At 37.8% G+C, this 22,672-nt stretch overlaps 2 protein-coding genes across 2 annotated transcripts in view; both read right to left on the reverse strand.

Moving 5' to 3' along the window:
* Nucleotides 1-6,113, reverse strand: part of LOC140139191 (ovochymase-like) — a 37,301-nt gene extending 31,188 nt beyond the window's left edge. Inside the window, exons 1-3 of the mRNA XM_072160972.1 lie at nucleotides 5,996-6,113; nucleotides 3,564-3,857; nucleotides 2,213-2,524 (exon numbers count right to left, since the gene is read on the reverse strand). Of these exons, the coding sequence (XP_072017073.1) occupies nucleotides 2,213-2,524; nucleotides 3,564-3,857; nucleotides 5,996-6,074 (685 nt within the window). The 5' untranslated portion in view covers nucleotides 6,075-6,113. The remainder of the gene's footprint in view (nucleotides 1-2,212; nucleotides 2,525-3,563; nucleotides 3,858-5,995) is intronic.
* Nucleotides 6,114-18,273: 12,160 nt separating this feature from the next.
* The window catches only part of LOC140139192 (sushi, von Willebrand factor type A, EGF and pentraxin domain-containing protein 1-like), an 80,353-nt gene continuing 75,954 nt past the window's right edge, over nucleotides 18,274-22,672 (reverse strand). Inside the window, exon 33 of the mRNA XM_072160973.1 lies at nucleotides 18,274-21,586. The gene's annotated coding sequence lies outside the window, so the exon portion shown is untranslated. The remainder of the gene's footprint in view (nucleotides 21,587-22,672) is intronic.

Consider the following 22,672-nt stretch of genomic DNA (forward strand, 5'->3'; position numbering starts at 1 on the left):
GATTCGCAATTCATTCCGTACCCACAAATCCGAAGTAAGTTCTAGTATTTACAAACTGGTAACCTGTAAAAGCCGCTGTGTTTCATGATTTCTCCGGAAATACATCGACTTGGAGCGTCAAATTTCAGGATAGTAATGAGAAAAATAGTATCTATCATGTGATACCAAAACCTCATCAACAATGAAAAAAATCGGGGGATGATGCTGTCGATCGGGTTACGGACCTTTAACAACTCTTATAAATCTGATACGCTTGCTACCCTCAATAAGCAGATGGAAGACCTGAAGCTGGCCGACGAGATGGGGAATTATACCACCACCTGGAACATTATACACTCGCTTTCTGGAAAGAACTCAAGGAAAGGGGTGAAAGTCAAAAAGAGAGATGGATCAGCTCCAACCAGTGACCATGAACTGCTTGAGGAATGGAAGGAATATTTTAGCTCAATCCTTAACAACGACAGTGGCACAGCAGCTTCAGAACTTCCTGCACCAGCTGTTGAAGATCTTCCTATTATCACTGACAACTCGTGAAGAAGTAGTCGAAGCAATAGCAGCCATGAAGTCCAACAAGGCAGCAGAATTGGACTGTGCTATAACTGCAGAAGCACTTCAGGGAGGAGGGGATAGCATGATTGATATGATTCTCGAATTCTTCTCAGTATTCTCAACGCTGACACCGCCTCGTCAATGGGTTACGAATGTAATCATTCCTCTACCAAAGAAAGGTGACCTCTCTCTCATGACAAACTACCGTGGTATTTCGCTTATGTCCATTGCCGCAAAAGTGTACAACAAGATCCTTCTGAACAGGATCCGACCTCACATTGATCCTTTACTGAGAAGTAACCAGGCTGGCTTTAGATCGGGTCGCAGCTGTGCTCAGCAAATAAACATCTTGGAAGGCTTCAAGGAGTACCAACTCCTTAACAGTCACGTTTGTGGACTTCAAAAAAGCCTTCGACTCCATCAACAGGTCCGTCATGTTTTCAGTGCTGCGGCATTATGGAATACCAAAGGTTGTGGTCAATGCCACCCAGATGCTCTACAAAGACTCCAATAGTGCCGTTATGGCAGATGACAGTATCTCAGAGCCTTTCCCAGTAACAACTGGAGTGATTCAGGGTGATGTGTTGGCACCATTCCTGTTCATTATCCTGGTAGACTACCTTCTGATGAAATCAACCTCTGGAATCGATGCTGGAATTGTTACCTACCCACGTCGGTCAAGCAGGTATCCTGCCAAGATGCTGAATGACCTGGATTTTGCTGATGATATTGCCCTGTTGGAATCTTCCATAGCCCGGACCCAGTCACAGCTTAATACTAGGACTGCAACTGCAGCAGCAGATCTAGGCCTTGTCATCAGCGCACCTAAGACAGAATATGTGACTGCAAACTGTAACTCCCAACCAGCACTTGAAGTCTTTGGTAGTACCATTAACCATGTCACAGACTTCAAGTATTTGGGTTCCAAGATGGGCTCTAGTGTTGCAGACCTAAAAAGAAGAAAAGCACTAGCCTGGGCAGCTTTCAGGAAACTGGAACGCCTTTGGAGAAGCCCATCCCTGCCAATCGAAACAAAAATCAAGCTGTTTCAGACAACGTGTGTTACTGTCTTTCTGTACGGGTGTGAGTCATGGGTAATTACCAAGGACATGGAAAACAAGATCAATGCATTTGCAACATCTTGCTACAGATTCATGTTAAACATCAAGCGTGTGGATCGGATTCCAAATGAAACCATCTACAACCTGACCAACACCACTCCACTGGTTGCCAGAGTCAAGATTCATCAACTCAAATATATACTGCGTCTTGAAGATGACGAGCCTGTGAAAGAATATGCGCTTTATATTCCACCACATGGGAAGAGGAAACCGGGACGGCCGCGCACACTGTACTTACAGTATGTACAGCAGCTCCTGGGAGATACTGAAGGGATGCTGCAGCCAAACAAAATTGTTTCGCTTGCCCAAGATCGCATTAGTTGGAGAAAGCTTGTAGTCGCCTGCTCCGCAGCCGACTGATGATGATGAACTCCAGTAAACAACGGTTGGCTTCCGTACAAAGATATAGGAGGAGTTGTTGAAACATATTTTACCGGTCTGCATCATATTGGCCCGGTATCGAGTACATTTGCTCGGGCCCCCGCCTATTAATAACACGCTACGTCCCTACTGGATTTGGCTGTGCAGGAAGATAAAGTTACCTTCTTCAATGTTCTCATCCGCATCCATGGTTTGAGTGGCGATGTCTACCCTAAACATTTGCTTCCTAACGTACATTTGACTGGTGATCACCACACTGGTATAAAGCCCTTGGTCTTCCCATTCGCTGTTCAGTATAATTAGTCCTAGTTCCGGTATTGTGACGATTCTTTCTTCTCGAGCTGCAACGTTGCTGCTAATAATGGTAACATTGTCTTTAATCCAGATGACATGAGAAGGGTTTGCATTGAGCCATTCAAGATGTAAATCTTCACCAGCGAAAACGGTTACATTACGAATAGAGCCGTGGACATCTAAAGAATAAAATATATGTTGAAATTAACAAAATATATAGTTACTCCATTTCACTTTAGAATTCATTTTCTCAAGTAAATAAAAAAGGTACATTTTTGTTTTCTCGGAAATATCAGATTTAACCCTAATGCGTCTATATATTTGTTTGCGTAGTATTTATAAAATCAGGCATGAAATTGGGTTATTTTGCATCATACTATTGATACCATAAACCAAAAAAGTATTGAGCAAATTATTGACACCTCATTTGTAGCTCTGCGAGCTTGTTGAAAAAAATAACAAGCATTTTGTCGGGTGCATCACATACTGGTCTATCTTGAATTTTTGACTTTTCTGAGAAATTGGTATTATAGTTCTTTTTATGGAGCTCTTCCAATTTGACAAATTACAGACCTAAATAATTAGTTATAAAATGTTAAATTTGAACCATTTATGATTTTTACAAAATGCGAAGAATTTCAATTGCGATTTTCTAGATACGTGTTTTTCGAGATAGACCAGTATGTGATGCGTCCGATTTTCAATTGTAAAAAGTCAGATTTCAAAAGCTGCAGTAGTCGCCTAGGACAGCCAAAATGTTTAATCGGTAACGCATTCTAGCAAAGCCCCCCTCTCTCCAAAATTGAATTTCCCCAATACCACCCACCCCTCCAAAATAATACTGATGCCGCCATTGATATTGGATAAGGGAGGCATCTCCCTGGTTGGATATAGTGGCATTTCCTTGATCTGAGTCACAATCAAAATGATCACAACATAAAAACTATGGCATATCGACTGCTCAGTCCAAGGCCAGAAGTGGGTAAGTGCAATAGCTGCCATGTGCAGCTGCCATGTACGTGTAGATGCCATGTGTAGATTAGCACAACATACCGTGTGTAAATTGCCAAATGTTCACAGTGCAGCTATTGCACTTACCCTCTTCTGGCAGTTGATATAGTGGTGCATTTATTAAGGCGCTTGATCCCGGGGCGTGATCCAATAAGGTGCTACGTAACCTCTTCGATAGCAAAATGATCTTTAAAATCAATTACATACCCTCTCCAGTGTTCTGACTCATATTCATGGATGGAACCACTTCAACCTTAAACACCCGCTCCATGACGTCACTATGTCTGGTAATCACCACACAGGTATAATACCCACGGTCTTTCCATTCACTGTTCAAAACTAGCAGCCCCTTTTCCGGTATGAATATTGTTCCTTCTCGATCTGTAACGGCGGTGCTATCTTTATTCCAGTGGACATGAATAGGATCTTCGTTTAACCATTCAAGATAGAGGTCTTCTCCCGCAATAACGGTTACATTGTGAATAGAACTCGCAGCGTTATCTGAAAATCAACATTTTGTAAGGTATCAGTCCCCAAACCGGTCTCACTCTAGTGGGGCCGCCACACTCTAGCCCCACTTAAATCTGGTATAGATAAACAATGGTGCATATTTACAAAACAAATTATAGAGTAAATCTCAGATTGCATTAATACCTGCGTCCCAAAACCAATTGGTCCTACTCCGACCCCAGTCTGCGATATTATTAGTACCACTCAGGGTGTAGCCAAACTAAGAGATGCTGCAGTCAAAGTAGGGACCAACTAACCCTAACACCCAACCCTGCTTTTTGCTATCGGAAGTTAAAGAAGAAACGAAAAATGAGAGAAGATGAACAAAGAACAATGAACAAGCGATTCTGTGAGAATATAGCACTTAGGGTGATTGCGTCATCGCAGACCCTGTGATTCACGCATGTTTTCATCGTGGTATTTTGTGGTATTTATGGGTGTTAGGGTTAAGTAAGGCCTAAAAAATTGTTTGATTGGCGTAACCCGACCGACCCTAAATTAGGCCCGACCCTAAAGGGGTTTTTTTACCTACCTACCCTAATTTTCTTTTTATGTTACGCCAATCAAACATTTTTTAGGCCTAATGTTGGGTCGCAGGTATCAATTCTAAATAAATATTGTATGATTTTGTTTTGTTCTTTTGTTCTTTAGTAAATATCTATAAGTGGGGACAGATTAGGGCAACCCCAGCAGAGTGAGGCCGATTTGTGCACACATACCTAAGCAGAGTGGCAGCAGAAAAGTTGTGCTTCACGTGATGTTACTTTTTGACAAGGTGCACCCTAAAACGTTATGGGTTTGCAATATGAAGTATCACATTTTACCAGGAAATAATCATCGGAAACAGGAAAGTTATAGTGAATATAAAATGAAATGGTCTACAGATCATTATTTTTCTGTTATTATTTTCAGGTCCGCAACATATTTTCACTACATGTAGTAGTAGCGCATGTGCCATATCCCTCTCCAATGGTGGATTTGCTACCACGGATGGGGGGGTCAAAGCTGCACAGTTAAAAATGTATACTTTGGCCTATCTAGGACGTACCTTTCTTGACTAGGACAACGTGCTATGGCTTTTAACACAATTTTTACTAAGTTCGATGACAGCAGAAAGCTACTCCGGTTCAATTGTTTTCACACATTTTTGTGTAGCCCATGATGTCAATTGTCGACTACATTGTTGTGGTAGAAGTGCACCCCCCCCCCCCAGTTGGTACCTCCCAACTCCGGGTTCATATCCACTAGAGTGTCTTAGTTGGGTTCTCGTCTTTCATTTTTATGTCGTTGTCTATTCAACCCCCTATATTTTTCTTTTGTCATAAAATTTTAATTATATCGCGAATACTAGTGTTTCATAACGTCAAAATTATTTGATATCAGAAGGACATCAAATAATTGGTATGTCAATGCAATCGGGGATTTTTGATCATATTGCAGCTAACAATTTCTACAAACGTGCATATCAAATTTATTTGTTTTTAATTGTGCACAAAGTTACGACCACTCAAACTATTATGGGGATTATTTGATGTGTTTATATTTTTTCCCTTGAAACAGATTCATCAGGATCTTTCATAGTTCATAAGATTGATAAAGGTTCTTTTTCAGATCCAATAAAATAATACTACTCACTCAGAAATATTTCAATTCCTATCAGGAATCTTGTTCACTCTGGTACTTGTGTTTCTAGATGTTTTTAGAACCGGCAACACTTTTGTCTGGTTTTGATGACGTCACCAAACTTTCTTGTTGCCGAGAATTTATGACCTCGTCATAAATTTTGTCCAGTCTGTAAGCCCCCTCGTCCTTGTTCATGGTGTCTTTCCTTCTACTTCTAATCCAGATTGTTTCCTTTAGCCAGCGTGTTGTTTTGTCAGATTCTTGGTCAATGACCTGAGCCTCGTCCCACCCAATCACATGATTTTGGTGTGCAACATGTTATGCAATAGCTGATTTGTGGATTTCTGAAGCGAAACACCAGTACCAGAGTGAACAAGATTCCTGATAGGAATTGAAATATTTCTGAGTGAGTAGTATCATTTTATTGGATCTGAAAAAGAACCTTTATCAATCTTGTGTTTATATTTTATTATAGTATAGAATTCAAACATATTGTCAAACCTTACCTTGTGCATTTGTAGTAGTTACCAACAACGATAACAAAACCACCACCAGCTGTAAAAATTGCCTCATCATGTAATACATGATCAGGTCTCATTTCAGGAAAATAAACACCTCTTGAACTGCTAGCTACCACAAGTGCAACTCCAAAATTTTCTCTCAAAAGCAAAGCGTAATGGTGAATTGACAGACCATAAATCGCTTATATAAAGCCTAAAGGAAAGATGCACAGGATGTTGGAAGCCCGGGGGGGGTACTCAAGTTTGGTTTTGGTAGGGACGTGCCGCTGAGAATTTGAAAGTGGACCCATAAATATACCAATTTTTCAAGAAATTTGGACCCATTGATATACCAAAAGTCAAAATTTTCGGCCGAATTTGTACCCAAATTGTCTTAGTTTTTACAAATTTTACCCAAATTTTCCCAAAATTTTGGGGAAATTTTGAAAATTTTCGCTAGATTAGGGAAAAATTGGGCTATTTTCCGAAAAAATTGAGAAATTTTTTGAAAAAAGGACCCATTCGTATACCAAAATAGGCTTTGAAAAAGGGGTCATTGATATACCAAGAGGCTGAAAATGCTACCCATATTTGCGGCACGTCCCCGTATGGTCATTTGTACTGAGTACCCCCCCCCCCGGGGTTGGAAGGTAATTTTGTGGTTTCAATGAAACTTAAACTTCCTGTTCTTATTATTAAACAGGCGGCATGAACCGACTAATAATACGGACCTTTCTTTATTTTGTTCAATGCGATTTTAAAATGCTACTAAGGGGGTTCACCTTTGGATTTCCGGGGTGGATGTGGGAATTGTTTGGTTTTTTTTTTGTACTAGGCCCTAATAATAATTAGAGTCACGCGATAGTTGTGACCAGCATCGAGCGGTCATCCGAAATTTTCCTTAGTATTTACAAAGCGACAAATAGCACGGTGAAGTTGGCTCGAGATTAGAGATTAGACATTCGTTATTATGTTGAATATTACACTTTTTTCTGCATCGATCAAGGATACTGGAGTAATTTGAGGCCGTTTTTAGACTTTCAACCATTTTGGCCCAAAAATATTAAAATTGTTGACTTCGTTAATTGGGCGAATTTCGACATAACCCAGCTAACAATTTTTCGTTGTTATAACGTTGTCTAAAAGTTACATAAAGGCGTTCAAACGTAATATATGGACGTTGTAAGTACGTACATCTGTGAACTCATATTCGTGTTGTGACAACGTTATTCCCGAACGTTAATGTAACGTCATTATGGCGTTGTTTCGACGTCAAGTTGTGAACGTCGAAACAACGTCACTATGACGGTATATCAACGTCCGAAAATCACAACACGAATACGAGTTCACAAATTAACGTAATTACGACGTCCGTAGATTACGTTGTATCGGGGTCAGACCATGACATTTATACGGCGTTGTAATAACGTGCTTTATACGTCAAAACAACGTCATAAATTTGCGTACTAACGACGTCCGTAGATGACGTTGTATTTGGGTCAGTTCGTGACTTTTAAACCACGTTTTAACCACGTGCTTTATACATCGACAACGTGATTATCACATTATATTAACATCCGGCAACTATGATGCTCAACACCAAAAAGGGAGAGCGTATAAAAATTTTAGATCTTCAGGAATAGAAGTCGTTTCTTTGAGTTTCACACCTAAAGGCGATCGTCAGACGACACGATGGAGAAATTTTGGCTGGACAGAGTATTTTGACACCAATTTTGGACATTCAAAAATTTTAACCAAAAATTTAAAAAAAAATAACTTCGTTATTTGGGCAAACTTCGACATAAAAACCATTTTTATATATCGATCAAGCGTAGTTTCCACCTCGATACACCTGAGCACTTTTTCGTCCAACAGCTCTCAAGCAAGCAGTAATTTGTCTCCACTACAATATTTGATTACACTACACGGTTGAGTACATAGCATCGAAGAGCTGTGAAGCTTCTAGCTGAAAATGGGCCTCTTCGATTGGTTTTTGTCGAAACCTCAAGTGTTCCCTTCATCAAATCATAATTTTTTTTATATCAAACGAAAGCTAACACTCCCCCCCTAAACTTTTCGCCGCTAGGTCAACAGATAACGCAATTTAATGTTATAGCAAAGCGAATGTGGTAAATCTGTTGAAAACTTCCTATCCAAGCACATTTTTTACCAAAATGTAGGTTTTAAAAGTCAAAACCTCAAGTGTTCCTTACAATATTTTTCAAATTGTATGTCATTAAATGAAAAAGCACACTAGCGTCACTAGAATGAGCAATGGCCAATTCTCTTTAAATTGCAAATCTTGTGCAAAAAGTTACTATTTTCGCCTGTTTTGTCATACGGTTGTAGATTCAATGAACTGGGAGTTTGCTAAAAGAGCGCTCACAAATTGATATGATATTTTGACATTCGTTATTTCGCCGGATTTTGATCTAAAAACCACTTTTCTACACAGATCAGGTGTCCTGGCGTCATTTGACACCTTTTTTGGACATTCAAATATGTTTGACCCAAAAAACCGAATTTTTAGACATTCGTTTAGGCATTCGATCAATTTTTTAGACATTCGTTATCTCGCAAAATTTCGATCTAAAAACAACTTTTCTGCACCGATCAAGTGTCCTGGAGTCATTTGACACCACTTTTAGACATTCAACGTCATTTTCGGATATTCGAACATTTTTGACCAAAAAACTGAATTTTTAGACATTCGTTTAGACATTCAGTCAAATTTTTAGACATTCGTTGTTACGCAAAATTTCGATCTAAAACCACTTTTTTGCACAGATCAAGTGTCCTGGAGTAATTTGACACCATTTTTTAGGCATTCAACTTCATTTTCGGATATTCGAACATTTTTGACCAAAAAATGTCTATTTTTACACATTCGTTATTTCGCAAAATTTCGCAATCTAAAAACCACTTGCCTACACCTATCACGTGCCCAGAAGTCATTTGACACCATTTTTAGACATTCGACATCAAATTCGAAAATATTTGACTAAAAATTCTCCATTTTTTTCATTTTTTTCATCTCAATTTTTAGACGTTCGTTATTTCGCATATGACACAGTTTTTTACCTCAAATTTAAGACCTCAAAATTGCATTTTTAGACATTCGAGATTAGAAATTAGACATTCCTTATTTCCCAGAATTTCGAACTAAAAACCACTTGTCTTCTTATTCAACTAGTTATTAGTATGCATATAAATCACTACACATTTTTGTGAGGGAAACAGACATAATTATAAGCCTTAAGAATTATTCCATTACCTGTACTAAAGATAAGACTGTATTAAAGGCCCATTCAGTGATTTGCTCATCCGGACGATCGTAAAAATCATCAAAATTCAGATTTTGGTACCTTTGTAATTGGCATAGATGTGCTAACATAGCCTGCTAGTGGTTCGGTCGAAAGCCGTGTATTTTAAACAAAATAAAGCATTTACATGAATCTGGACTTTTGATACTGACAGTACAAAAAGTCCGACTCGAGATCGAAAGAAGCTCACTCTCCACCATACCAACACGCGTTGCGTATTGTTTCTACTACTTATTACATCAGTAGCTACTATTTTAAACAAAATACACAATTTGAACTGTTTTTCATATTTGAATTGACCGTTAGTTTGCCTCGGTGACGTTTAATTGCTTATTTTGTTTTCTACTACAAAAATTAAGCGTCTGTTTAAGTGTTTTAAATCAATTTAGACTCTACTTCCCCCGTGTTAGAAACACTGGACTAGGAAGTTTTTCCAGTCGATTGGTGGCGCACTGTACGAAAATCTCGATTTTCTCGAGTCGATCTGAGTTGAAGTAGAAAACCTTTCTAAAACTTCTGTTTTTGACTAATTTGTCGATGTATTCAGGGAAAAGTGGTTTAATGAAATTCTGTAGACTTATTCTTTATTTCTAAGCAACTCTGACAAATTTCCATTTTTTTAAATGTTCCTGTGAAATCACTGAAAGGGCCTTTAACATCCAGTTTAGTTGAGCAAAATTTGAATTCATATTCCAAGAGTGCCCGATGGATCCAGGCTGTTAAAACAGTGGAAGACTAACGAAATATTACAAGTGGTTCCAAAATTTACCAATAGAACGACAGGATGAAATTTAAAGGAGCAATCTGATCACCCGAATATGCACAATGAACAGACAGAAACCACGACTTCAGTATGAAGATCCTAAAAATGCTGATATAAAACATCAAGAAACAATACTTCAGTATAATACCCTGAATTCTTCATCATTACTCCCATTCATCATCTAAACTCGTCAACCAAAATTTGGATTAACATTTCAAGCATCTATATCTCAGATTATTTGTGACATGTGAATATCATGTTGCATATCAATGGATAGCTACGTTATTTTCCTTTACAATGACGCTACATTTGAAACAATCACCTTTTTTACCGCTGAGTACACGTCTTGTGAATGTAGTGGGGTCTCAAACAGAATGTGCCAAATCGGATATTATTCTGTGCTCAAACAACATTGGTCATGTGACCTCAATAACGGGTGGAAAAACATACGCAGCCACAACAGCCAGGCACCTCCTCCTCGTGCCTCTTACCAGCCTGGTCACACGTTGCTGTGGAATGGCATTCCATTCTTCAACCAAGATTCGTCACAGGTTATTCAATGTGGTTGCATTGGCTACTCTGGCACGCACAGCACGACCAATCTGGTATCACAAGTGTTCAATCGGGGTGTTCAATTCCGGAGCAAACGTTTCTGCAGCCTGTCAGACGTCACTCCAGAAATCTCCATACAAAAGCTTTTCAAAGACCAACAGGCAAGAAAGACTGCTGGGTGTACTCGTACTTCCCCAATACAACCAAAGATTGGAACCAGCTTCCTCAAACCATAGTCGACATTACAGAAACCAAAGTATTCAAGAAAGAAGTCCTAAAACACCACCAAAACACAGCTCGAAACAACTAGCATCTGACGTTTTGCGCACAATACCCTTCTCGCCTGGCTTTGTAGAAAGTGTTGAGAAGTATTTAACCAGAACCAGAACCAGAAGGTCTGGGCTGATGACAGGCCATTACATTATATCTCAAGTCGTTGACTGCCCTGGCTCTGTGGCTGCGCTGAATAATGGTCAATTTGGCACATTCGGTTTGAGACCCTGCTACATTCACAAGACGTATACTCAGGCGTGAAAAAGGTGATCGTTTCAAATGTGGTGTCATTGTAAAGGGGAATAAAGTGATATCCATTGATATGCAACACGATATGAACATGTCACAAATAATCTGAGATATACTTGAACAAACTTCCAAAACTTTTGATGATGAGTTTAGGTAATCTGGTTCAGCAGGATCACCGTCAACATCCTCATTGCCTTCATCCTCCTGATCCACGAATTCCTCAAAATCCTCTCCCTTAACATTCTCTATCATCGATCCTCATCTCCAACTTTAGCGTCTTATCTCATAGTTTATGAATTGCAACAGCCCTCTTCGCCAGAGCAAATACAGCATGACGTGCACGAAAGATTCTCTTTGCAATTTATGACAGCCACGAACCTTGGTGCTGCACTTCTTGTCTTCTAGGTCACTGTGAGCAATGACCGGAGTGGTGTCATCCTGGACCTCCCAGCCAAAGTGAGTGATATCATCAGGTGGGGTTTGGAATTATGCTGCTTTCCACATCAACACCTGTAGATGAGCCTGCAACATGTGGAATGTCATTGTACAAGGGATACATTAAAAAAATTTCACATAGCCCCCGAATGAAAAGTATTTAATTAACTTTGTAATCACTCAAAAAGCATTTTGTGTGAATTTGACATCGAACAAGGTGCTATTTTATGAGCCTTTTTATTTTACATGTAAAGTCTATGGGGGTGACGAATAGACTATATCAATATTGAAAAACCCTAATTTGGGACCATTTTAGACACTAAAATGCGCATAAAAAAAGAATAGCAGTATAGCACTTAGTTCAGATGTAAAATTCACACACAATGCTACCTGAGTGAGTACGAACCTATTAAATATAATTTAATTCGGGGGGCTATAACAAAAACAAAAAATTTCCTGTACCTTAATGGTTATGGAACACAGGTGGGTTGTAAGGTGATAGATACTGATGTCAGGCTGACTACCAGTTGGGTGCATCTGAAATTCTGTTGCTATTTGAATACTTGATCTTGTCCTTGAATTGAGGAAACATATCAGTAATGGATTCAACACACCATTGAAAGTGCTGTTAGACAGCATTCTAGAGCAAGAAAAAAGTTCAAAAGCTCAATTTCCAAGATGGGGAAAATAACATCAGAAATGGATTCTATACACACCAAAAATCACCTTCAACCGGCATTATACATCATAAGTGGTTCAAAAGTTAAATTTTCAAGATGGCGTCTGGTTGCCATGTTGGATACTTGGCATTTTATTTAGCACCTGACCTTGACCTTGAATTGAAAAAGATAACATCAGAAATAGATTCTACACCCTTCCCCCCCCAAAAAAAAAAACCCTTAAAATTGCGGGTATTATACATATGGCAAGTGGTTTAAAAGTTCAAATTCAAGATGGTGTCCGGCAGCCATTTTGGATTTATGCTAATTACCAGAGTTGCCAAAACTTGCAACTTTGGCAACTAAGCTAAATTTCTTCAATGACCCCATATGATTATAAATCGGCAAAATACGTCTAGAAAAGAATATTTCTAGCTTCAGGAAATGAAAAATGAACAAAATATACATTTTCTCATTTTACAGGGGTGAAAAATTAAAGTTCCTCCGATTTTCGTAAAAATGGACGCAAACTGTTCCTCAAGCTCAAGGGATTCAGGAAAAGAATAGTTTTTACTATCTGCGATGTCAAGTTCAGAAGATAGATGTTAAATAAATACAAATTCCATTGAATCCTACATATCTTTTGACTCTTTGCTGTGTAACATGCTAACTAGATGTCGCAGATAGTGCAAACTATTCTTTTTCTGAAACCTCTAAGCTAGGCGAACAATTTGCCTCAACTTTTACGAAAATTGGAGCAATTGTGACTTTTGACCCATACACAACAAGCAAATCGACCTGTGAACTTTTGTGCCCCCTAACTTTTGTGGCCCATAACGGCTGATTTTACACGACTTCTGGAAAATCTGGATCAGTCGGGCCCGTAAAACAGGGCGTGTTTTTTATAGATATTATTACACCTCATAAATATTCATGAACTAATCGTGCCAAACACAAACAACATGGTACTATTATTTCTATCTTATTTTTGACCAAGTTTCCTACAACGTAGTCATTAAAACATGTATCAGAAAATAGGGCAACTATTTTTCAGAACAGCCCAATTAGTCCGAAGGGTCACTAAGTCCAAAAAGGTTAAAGTTAGGGTTTAGTGTTAGGGTTAGATGAGTTAGGATTAGAGTCAGGATTATGTCTAGGGTTAGGATTAGGGCTTATGTTATACATTGGGGTTAGGGTGAAACAGTGGCATCAATGATTCAATGATAAACATGCATGAGATGTGTGAAAAGTCTTGCCCCCCTGTGGGATGGTGGCCGTCCCGATATTTACGATTTTTAGGCCTTTTTAGCAAATTTTTGACCATTTTCGTCAATGTTTGCCCCCTTAAAATTTGTCTTGCTCCTCCCTTCCCCACTAACCCCCCCCCTTGCCCACTCTCTGAATAAGTGTTGGCTACGCCTCTAATGGTGAAACCTGTCCTACGGGCCTGACCTGGATTTTGCATTTTGGTGTTTGTTTAAAAATATGAGTGAATTCATGGACAATTTTATAAAAATGTTGGTGATTTTTAGAGTCAATTGCAAAACAAAACCTCCTTCAAAGGTTGTTTTTTCCCGTCAACTATGCTCAAATTTAGGGGGAGGTCAAAAGCACATTTGGGTTATTCCAGTTGAAATCCATACACCCCCTATGGAAGACATGAACTTAAAGGCTTAATGTATGATTTCCTTCAAATTTTAAATTTGTCATTATATACTCAGAATGCTGAAATAATACTAGTAATAATAATTATCGGGAATGGTTTCTGTTAATTTTGAGCTGAAATAACGAGGTAAAGTGAAAGAAACACTGCTTGTTATTTTGGCCGTTTAACACTATGGGAGTTCTATATGGGAGGACATAAAGTCATAATTCTTTGAATTATGACTTTATGTCGAACTTTGCTCTGTTTACCTACAAACACAAGAAATTTGGCTGATTCCATTTAGGTGCAAGTTGTGACATGTGTAAACATTACAAATATGCCAAAAATCAGGTTTGAAAAAGTTAAAATTCATATTATAAGATCGTACATTATGACTTTAATCTCCCACACAGGGGGTGTATAGTTTTCAAATGTAGTCGCCCATTCAGGTAACCCCATTTGAAATTCACATTACCTGTGTGGCAGATTAAAGCAATTAAGTGCGATGTCCATAAGAATAGATTTTATTATTTTCAAAAAATGTTAGTTTTCACTGATCACGTTATGTCCCCTTTTAATTTTGAGCCAAACAAAAAAATGAGGAAAAACAAAGAAAATTGATATTTCATTCCAGCACCTATTGTTATCGTCAATGCGTGGATTAGCTCGCCGATCATTATTCAATGGAGCTGGGACGTATAAATAAGACGTATAACTATATGTGTACATCCATATCAAAACGATGCACTTGTCGGCTGCTACATGTATCTCATTTTACATAATAGCTAGGAATAAGTATCAGACTCATCTGAAGTGGAGGTCACGTCAAATCATCCCAAAATCATATGGTTTCAGGCATGTTCTCTGTTTTCCTGAACCATATGACTTGGGGATGATTTGAAGTGACCTCCACTTCAGAGGAGTCTGGTATGTATTCCTAGCTATTATGTGAAATGAGACACATGTAGCAATCGACAAGTGCATCCTTTTGATATGGATGTACACATATATGAAAAGCGATATACACAGTTTATACGTCAATGATGCACATGCATGAGACGTGTCAGCCATCATTCAATCAATGAAAACAGTGAATAAAACCGGGATCCCCGTTTAATTTTACTGTAATTAAAGCACTTCAGGCTTTTTAGTCTTTCACATGGTATTTTAGTACACCATTGCATTTGTGCAAAAAGTAGATATAAAAAAAACTTGAGGGCGTTACTGTGGAGCAAGTCACACATTATGGCTTCAAGGTCATTATTAATGAAAATTGCAGAACACGTAGTTGGTAATTGAATTATACATTGTATGTTTCAACAATGTTTCTATTAAATTTCACATTAAAGAAAACACATAGTTGTACAAATGTAATATTTTATTGCTGTAATTATTCATAGTCCATGAATTGTTGCAAAAACTTTTTTTCTCAAAAGAATTATGATCTGTGTTGTTAATATAAGTTCAATCATAGACCGCCAAGACAGTCTACAGCTTACTCTGTGCAATGATCAGGTCCAGCAAAGGTCAGTGTCCAAAATTTGAAATGTACACAGCAATAAATATTCAGGTTTATTAAGTGCCGGATTTAAACAACATAACAAGTTGTTTAAATCTGGTACTTAAACAACCCAAGTTGTTTAAAATTCACAATATATATTTTATCTTGTCAAAATCACCATATTAGAGACAGCACCATGTACCAAACACCATGAACAGAGAGGAGGGGCACATTTCTTCAGTCACACATACAATCCTCTTCACCCTCTTTTGGTGTAAAAAACATCTCTAAAGATGGCCATTTCCCAAGATGGTCAAAACTATCAGGCCAGTAAAACAGACTTGGTTTTGACAAGATGAAATATATATTGTTACGAGCCATAACGACTCAAGCCCAAAATCACCTTTTACCCGAATTCACATGAATGCACAACATGAACAAAAATACATTGTTTGATTAAGTTAATGAAATCCGGACAATCACGTTGACCTGGACAAAGTCCAAATCTTGGATAGGGAACCCCGATGGTTTGAGAGAGGAGTTAAGGAGGCCATCCACATCAGGACAGGGCCCACCAACCATCTCTGAACAAAGATGGAGGGCGCTACAAGTTACCAAAGGTCTATGACCCGATTATTACGTCATACTACAAGAGTGCACAATCAGGTCATTCTGGTGATGAAGACTGTAGTAGCAACATTGAAAAATAATATATTTGTATTGAGTTAAAATCTTTCAATATGACTTTATTTGGTTTTTGTGCGCACTATATAAGTGGCAAGACTAATCATGAATTTGACAGCCCGAATACCAAGGTATGTTGGGACTTGTCTGTAGGATCTATTACCAGATAGATCCAGATCATATTCACACATATGTGGATCAAATAGGACAATCTCAAATGCTTGGTACCAGAATGACCATTGCGTTGACGGATGAAAAGGTTATTTTAGTCTCAGCTTATCTTGCAAGATGTAACAGAGTGGAATTATTGATTTATTTTACATTTCGTGTAAATTTACATTACACCAGTTTTAAATAAACTCCTCAACGAAAGTTTGGAAAGTTTTTTCAAGCATCTGTATCTCCAATTATTTGAGACATATTCATATCGTGTTGCATATCACGGATAGCTACAATACTCCCCTTTACAATGACACCCCATTTGAAACAACAACATTTTTCATGACTGAGTACACGCCTTGTGAATGTAGTGGGGTCTCAAAATGAATTTGCCAAATTGACCATTATTTTGTGCTCAAACAAAGCTAGCCACTAACCTCAATAGCGGGTGGAAAAACCACAGGCAGCCACAATAGTCAGGCACCTTCTCCTCATGCTGCTCACCGACCTGGTTACACGTTACTGTGGGATGGAATTCCATTCCTCCACAAGGATTCTTCGCAGGTCATTCAATGTGGTTGCCCATGGGCTTCTCTGGCACGCAGAGCACGATCCCGCTGGTCCCACAAGTGGTCAATCGGGTTGAGGTATGGCCCCCGGGTCTGGCCTGATGGCAGGCTATTTTGACTCTACTCCCATATTCTGTAGGTAGTCGTTGACTACCGTGGCTATGTGGGGCGAGCGGTGTCATCTTGGAGGATTGCATTAGGTACCAGATTGTGAAGTTATGGGATTGCAGCTTGCTGCACAGAATAATGGTCAATTTGGCAAATTCATTTTGAGACCTCACTACATTCAAAAGGCATGTACTCAGCCATGAAAAATGTTATTGTTTCAAATGGGGTGTCATTGTAAAGGGGAGTATTGTAGCTATCCAGTGATATGCAACACGATATGAATATGTCACAAATAATTTGAGATACAGATGCTTGAAAAAACTTTCCAAACTTTTGTTGAGGAGTTTAGATTACAAATAAATCTTAAAAGTATATATTACATCTCTTTTGCCAAAAAAATATAACTATTGTAAAACAAAATATGAATTCTTTCAGATTACTTTTTCAGCATGTTCATATCGACACATGCGTTAGATTTCACAATCCCAACAACAGACGGATGAAATTACCTACTGGTATGATAAACTGGCAGCATACATGTACAAGCATCACAACATTTTAATATCAACAATTCTTTGCTGCAAGTTCCGCTCATATCAAAAGTGATTCTAAAAGATACACAAATGATTTCCCTTAATAAGATAATAATACCATTTATATAACTCATACATGTACAGATTCTTGGCATTTGATTGGCCAATAATTATTGATTATTTTTACTATCTTTAGCAAAAAGACTATTGCATTCCACACAAGTGCAATAGTCCATTTTCCATTGCACTCGCACGCAGCTACCATGACAACGCTGATAAACATGAGCGTACAACCTCGACTTGTCAATTATAGCAGTGGGTGTTGCTTCTAATATATATAAACAAAATTTAGATATTTTTTTAATGTATTTGTTTTTCTGGTGATTTATAAAATTAAGTTGAAGACAAGAAATTTATATGAGTTACCGTATTTAGTCAAATAGTCGCCCCCCCCCTCAAATAAACGCTTCCACCACTTTTTTTTCAACCAAGATGTTTCAAAAATGCTGATATTTCCATGCTATCTTGTGTAATAAGCTTACCAAGTTGCGCACATGGTCGATAATAGCGTCAATAATTGGCGAAAATCTGGATCAGAAATCCGGAAGTGAGCCAGAAGTCACTGTTTCTGGTTCATAGTTCGTCATTTTAGCATGTGTTTTTAGTTTACCTAATGATTTTAACGGGAATTATCGTTCTAAAATTGACCTTGAATAAAGCCCCCCCTCCCTTTGAAAATGTAACGCTCGGGCGTTTATTTGATTTAAATACGTATATAAAACAAATATTGGATGGTTTTATTCGTTCAATGGAAAGAATATTTTTGTTCGGTGAAATATGAACTGTTCCATTCAACTCAGCAAAGCTTTGTTGAATGAAACATATATTTCACCTCATGAAAATATTCTTACCATTCTAAGTTGTTTATTCTCGGTGCGCCACCTTACACCACTATGGAATGCTGCTTAATCAATTTAGAAAGCACATAGGTCAAAATGAAATCTGTTAACATAAAATACCTGACAGGCTGACAACACTAACTGTTTTTCAAGTCAACAAGATAACACAAACGCCTATTATAATTATTATCTGTTCCAAATTCAGTGACACCTCATGCATATTGTCCTGGGTAGGATTTTTCCATTGTTCACTGGAGGGGCATGGGAACTACAGCACTATATATTGATTTTTCAAAGTAAAAAGCTATCAATGTGCCAAAAGGTCCAGGGAAATTAATGAGGTGTCACTGGGGTTGGAATAGATAATAACATGAACTAAAATCTGATGTCCTGACAATTTTGTGTTAACAAAGTTCCACTGTATTCAGAAAAGATAGTGACTTTAAGCATAACTACAAGAAATATAACTTTATATATATGACATAAAGGGGCTGTACAATAATTATCTGCTTCAATAAAGGGGAGGGGACAATTTACCTATGAATGAGACATGTAGACCACCCCTTGCCTACTGATGGCTCTGAAAAGCTCTTCACTGAAGACTGTCCCTTAATTGTCAACAGAGAACAAGCAGACCTCGGGGATATGATGGCAGGGGAAAAGGAGGGAAGTAATTTTGGCAGGTCAAAAGAAGTGGGGGACCAAACGATTTTGGCACACATTAATTTATGCAAATTGGGTTCTGTAAAATTAGGCATGTGCAAGGAGGGCATTGATTTATTGACAGACAGTGTTTGGTTCAAATTTGGTATCAAATTGGGGCTAACAAGATTCTGCACACGACCTTATCAGATTTTCATAACAAGATCAGGTTTTGGTGTAGGACATGTTACATGACTGCGGACTTTTTTTATTTGAGCAGTTTACTTGTTCATACATACTCCTAAGAATTACTTCTAAAATGGATGGATCATGCCATGTGACTTTACCTTACAAGTAATTCTAAAAAAAAGTTCCTGCAACCCTGTTAGTTCTTAGCAATGTGATATGAACCAATATAACAGAGTTCAGCATGTTCGTGTCAACGCGATATGCATACGCACTATTTAAACCAATACGAGGTGCATAGCAACAACAGGACTAACTGATTCAAAGCCCCAGGTTAATTCCTTGTAAAATGTAGGATTTAAAATTCGGAATACTTATGATTAAAAGTTTTATTTCAATTGAAGTGTTTAAAGGAAGGTGACCTGATATATTTGGAAAATCAAATTCTTTCAAACTTATACATAAACTGTTGTCCCTTTCAAACATTCATGCAAAAAAAAATCATGTAAATGTTCCTTGTAAATGCGACTAATTCTTTATGGCATTACTGACATTTAATACAGTGTAAAACTGGTAGTCGACAGTGTTTTTATTAATGATAATCATCATGATCATGCATGTAATAATTGATATCAAATAAAAGATCCTATTTTTCTCATTGACATACTGAAATTAGGAGTTCCAAAATCGGTGTATTTCCCAAGATATCATCAAAAAACTGCTGAATTAGTAAAAAACGTGGTATACCACATTTGAGACTAATTCGACAGTTTTTTGACCAAATTGGAACGCCTAATTTCAATATTATGTTAATCAGAAAAATAGGAGCTTTCACCTGATACCAAAATCTGCATTTTGATAGGGTAAAGTTGGGGATGAGAATAAAAGTATAGTTTTTACCTGCTGCTGGGCATCTATCGTCTCATTATAACACTGGCGACACCATTATTTTTGGTGTGAAACAACTCGGATATCCCTCATTGTTCTACTTAAAATAATGATGTCGACCATGAATATATGGTTATCACAGTGAAGATTTCTAAAAACAATACCTTTATTCTCTAAATAAGACATATGCCTCAATATAGAGCATTTTTACTCAATATGCAAGTGACATTGATGCTCATTTCATCGGTTGCAGCTTCAAATCGCAAACACTGACAAACACCTGCAAGCATGTAAAGATGTTGTATAAATGCACGCGCAAATCAGCTGCATTATGCGTTGAAGTCACTAACTCACCGAAAGTAAAAATATTGTAGCATCCAATCTACCCGATTCTATACTTTCACACTTATGCCCCTTACATATATACTTGGAAAATAGTAATAGAATTAAGTGTGACAGGAACAGAACTTGGTGTTTTCTATTCTGTTTTATAAGGACTTAAAAAATAAAACAATTTTAAATGAAAACTCAATCATTGCCTGTCAGGTCAAAAAGTGTCCAACATAATAGCTCAAGTTGACATATGAAGAGCTTATTTCCAAACCGTGTACAACCCCATGTGTCTCATTTACTTGTATGATACAATCACAATTTAATACGTTGACATGTTTTACATTAGCAACAATGAGTTGTAACATCAATAATCTATTATTTACCATAACAATGCTGCATAACAATATGCAGACTATTGTTCTCATTTGGGAAACAAAGGCCTCACCCAGTATTGTTACTGTGCGTCCATCCACCGTTTGCTTTGTAATGGTGTATCCAACTGAAATTATAATACCTAGCATCACAGCACATTGCAATATCACACAGGGAAATCAGAAACATGGGATAGTGGACTTAACACGGTTTGGAAATAAGCTCTTCATATTTTATAAATGACACTATGGAAACCTACTACAATACAACAGTCACATTTAATTTTTAACCATCAGTATACAAATACTATATGGTTAAAGGGGAAATAGCACAAACTATTTTTCCTGAGGTACTGGCTATGGACATATCATAGGCCCGTAGCCAGTACCAAGGGAAATTGAATCCCTAATTTAACAACAGCTTAGGGACTTGTACCTAAGAAGTGCACACCCAATACATATCACAATAAACCTTTGTAGCCAGGATCAGCTCCACTAGTTTTGAACTGGACAAGTAGCAGTATAGTTCTTTGTCCAGGAGAATTTCAAACTACTCCCGATTCCAGCAAAATACAGCATTATTCTTTTTTGATTAAAAAAATATTATAATGTTTTGGCAAATGAAACATAGCTAACTAAATCTTAATCCTTTATTTCTAACTGGCAAGTCACACCATAAAATAACACACCATAAAAACACAAAAGTGCAAAATATACAATATATATACTGTGTAAAATTACATATGATTACAAAGTCCTCTGATAAATCTTTGGTCTTTCATCTTGAAGAGAAGATTTCCCAGCACTATATACTCAGCCTGCATGATAAAAGAAGAGAATATATATTTGTTTCAGTACCATAAAAGTTGGCATAATAATGCTTTTGTTTCTGGGAGATCGTGTATATGCATAACAAAATTAAAATAATCACCCACACCCAGTCACTTACATGCTTGCAGTGAAAATTTCAGATACAGTACAGGGACAAGATTCATATATATGTGACCATCCAGCACAACTGAGCCCTGAAGTCGCCAATCATTATTTTTGAGATATTCCACCAAAATATTCTGCTTGAAATTAGCTTTAAAATGATGTATATCATGTCTATAGTACTTGACATTTAAGTAGTGAAAAATCATTCATACATACTCACGATATAACGACGTTTCTGATTGGATTTGCGCCCTTTTTTGCTGGTCATAAATACCGTTTATGACCAGTACGCAGGGCATAAACAAGCTGCGGCACGCAGCGTTGGAACCCAATTAACGCGATTCACGATTTGCTAGTGTTCCTGCAAGTAGGCATACTCATTTTCTCCCAATTTTTGAAGGAAAACGGAATGAAAATGTTATTTAAACTTATTATTTTCATTTGTTTTGGATTGCTAACAATGTTCAGAATGTTGAGTATGTATGAACGGGGCTCAATCAAATGATTTCGGGCATGATCGTTGATTTATGCCCTCGGCTCACGCCTCGGCCATAAACAGCGATCATGCCCTCAATCCTATGAATGAACCCCTAAATAAAACAGTCAATAAATCCTTTGTTTCCTATTGTTTATTGTTAAGTTCAATGGAGCATATCTCAATAGTGGCACTGGTGACATCCGGGCTCAGTTGTGCTGGATGGTCACATATTTCACTTTATAAAGGGCATGCTATAGCTACACTGCAAAATTCCTATTGGGGTCACCTGCACAGGTACACCATCACCAACAATGTACTTGGCTGGTACTGCGCAGTACCCGGACCCCATGGTTTTACAATGCGGTAAAGCAGCCAATCAGTATATAGAGAGGTTAATACAATTACAGAGTATCTTAAGATCTCTTTAGCTGGTTTCATACTTTCTGCTGCTCATGCGGGTGTGACGCTTCATCTTGCCACTTGTACTGTTCTGCACT

Source organism: Amphiura filiformis, chromosome 18 (assembly GCF_039555335.1).
Source record: "Amphiura filiformis chromosome 18, Afil_fr2py, whole genome shotgun sequence".
Taxonomy (NCBI): domain Eukaryota; kingdom Metazoa; phylum Echinodermata; class Ophiuroidea; order Amphilepidida; family Amphiuridae; genus Amphiura; species Amphiura filiformis.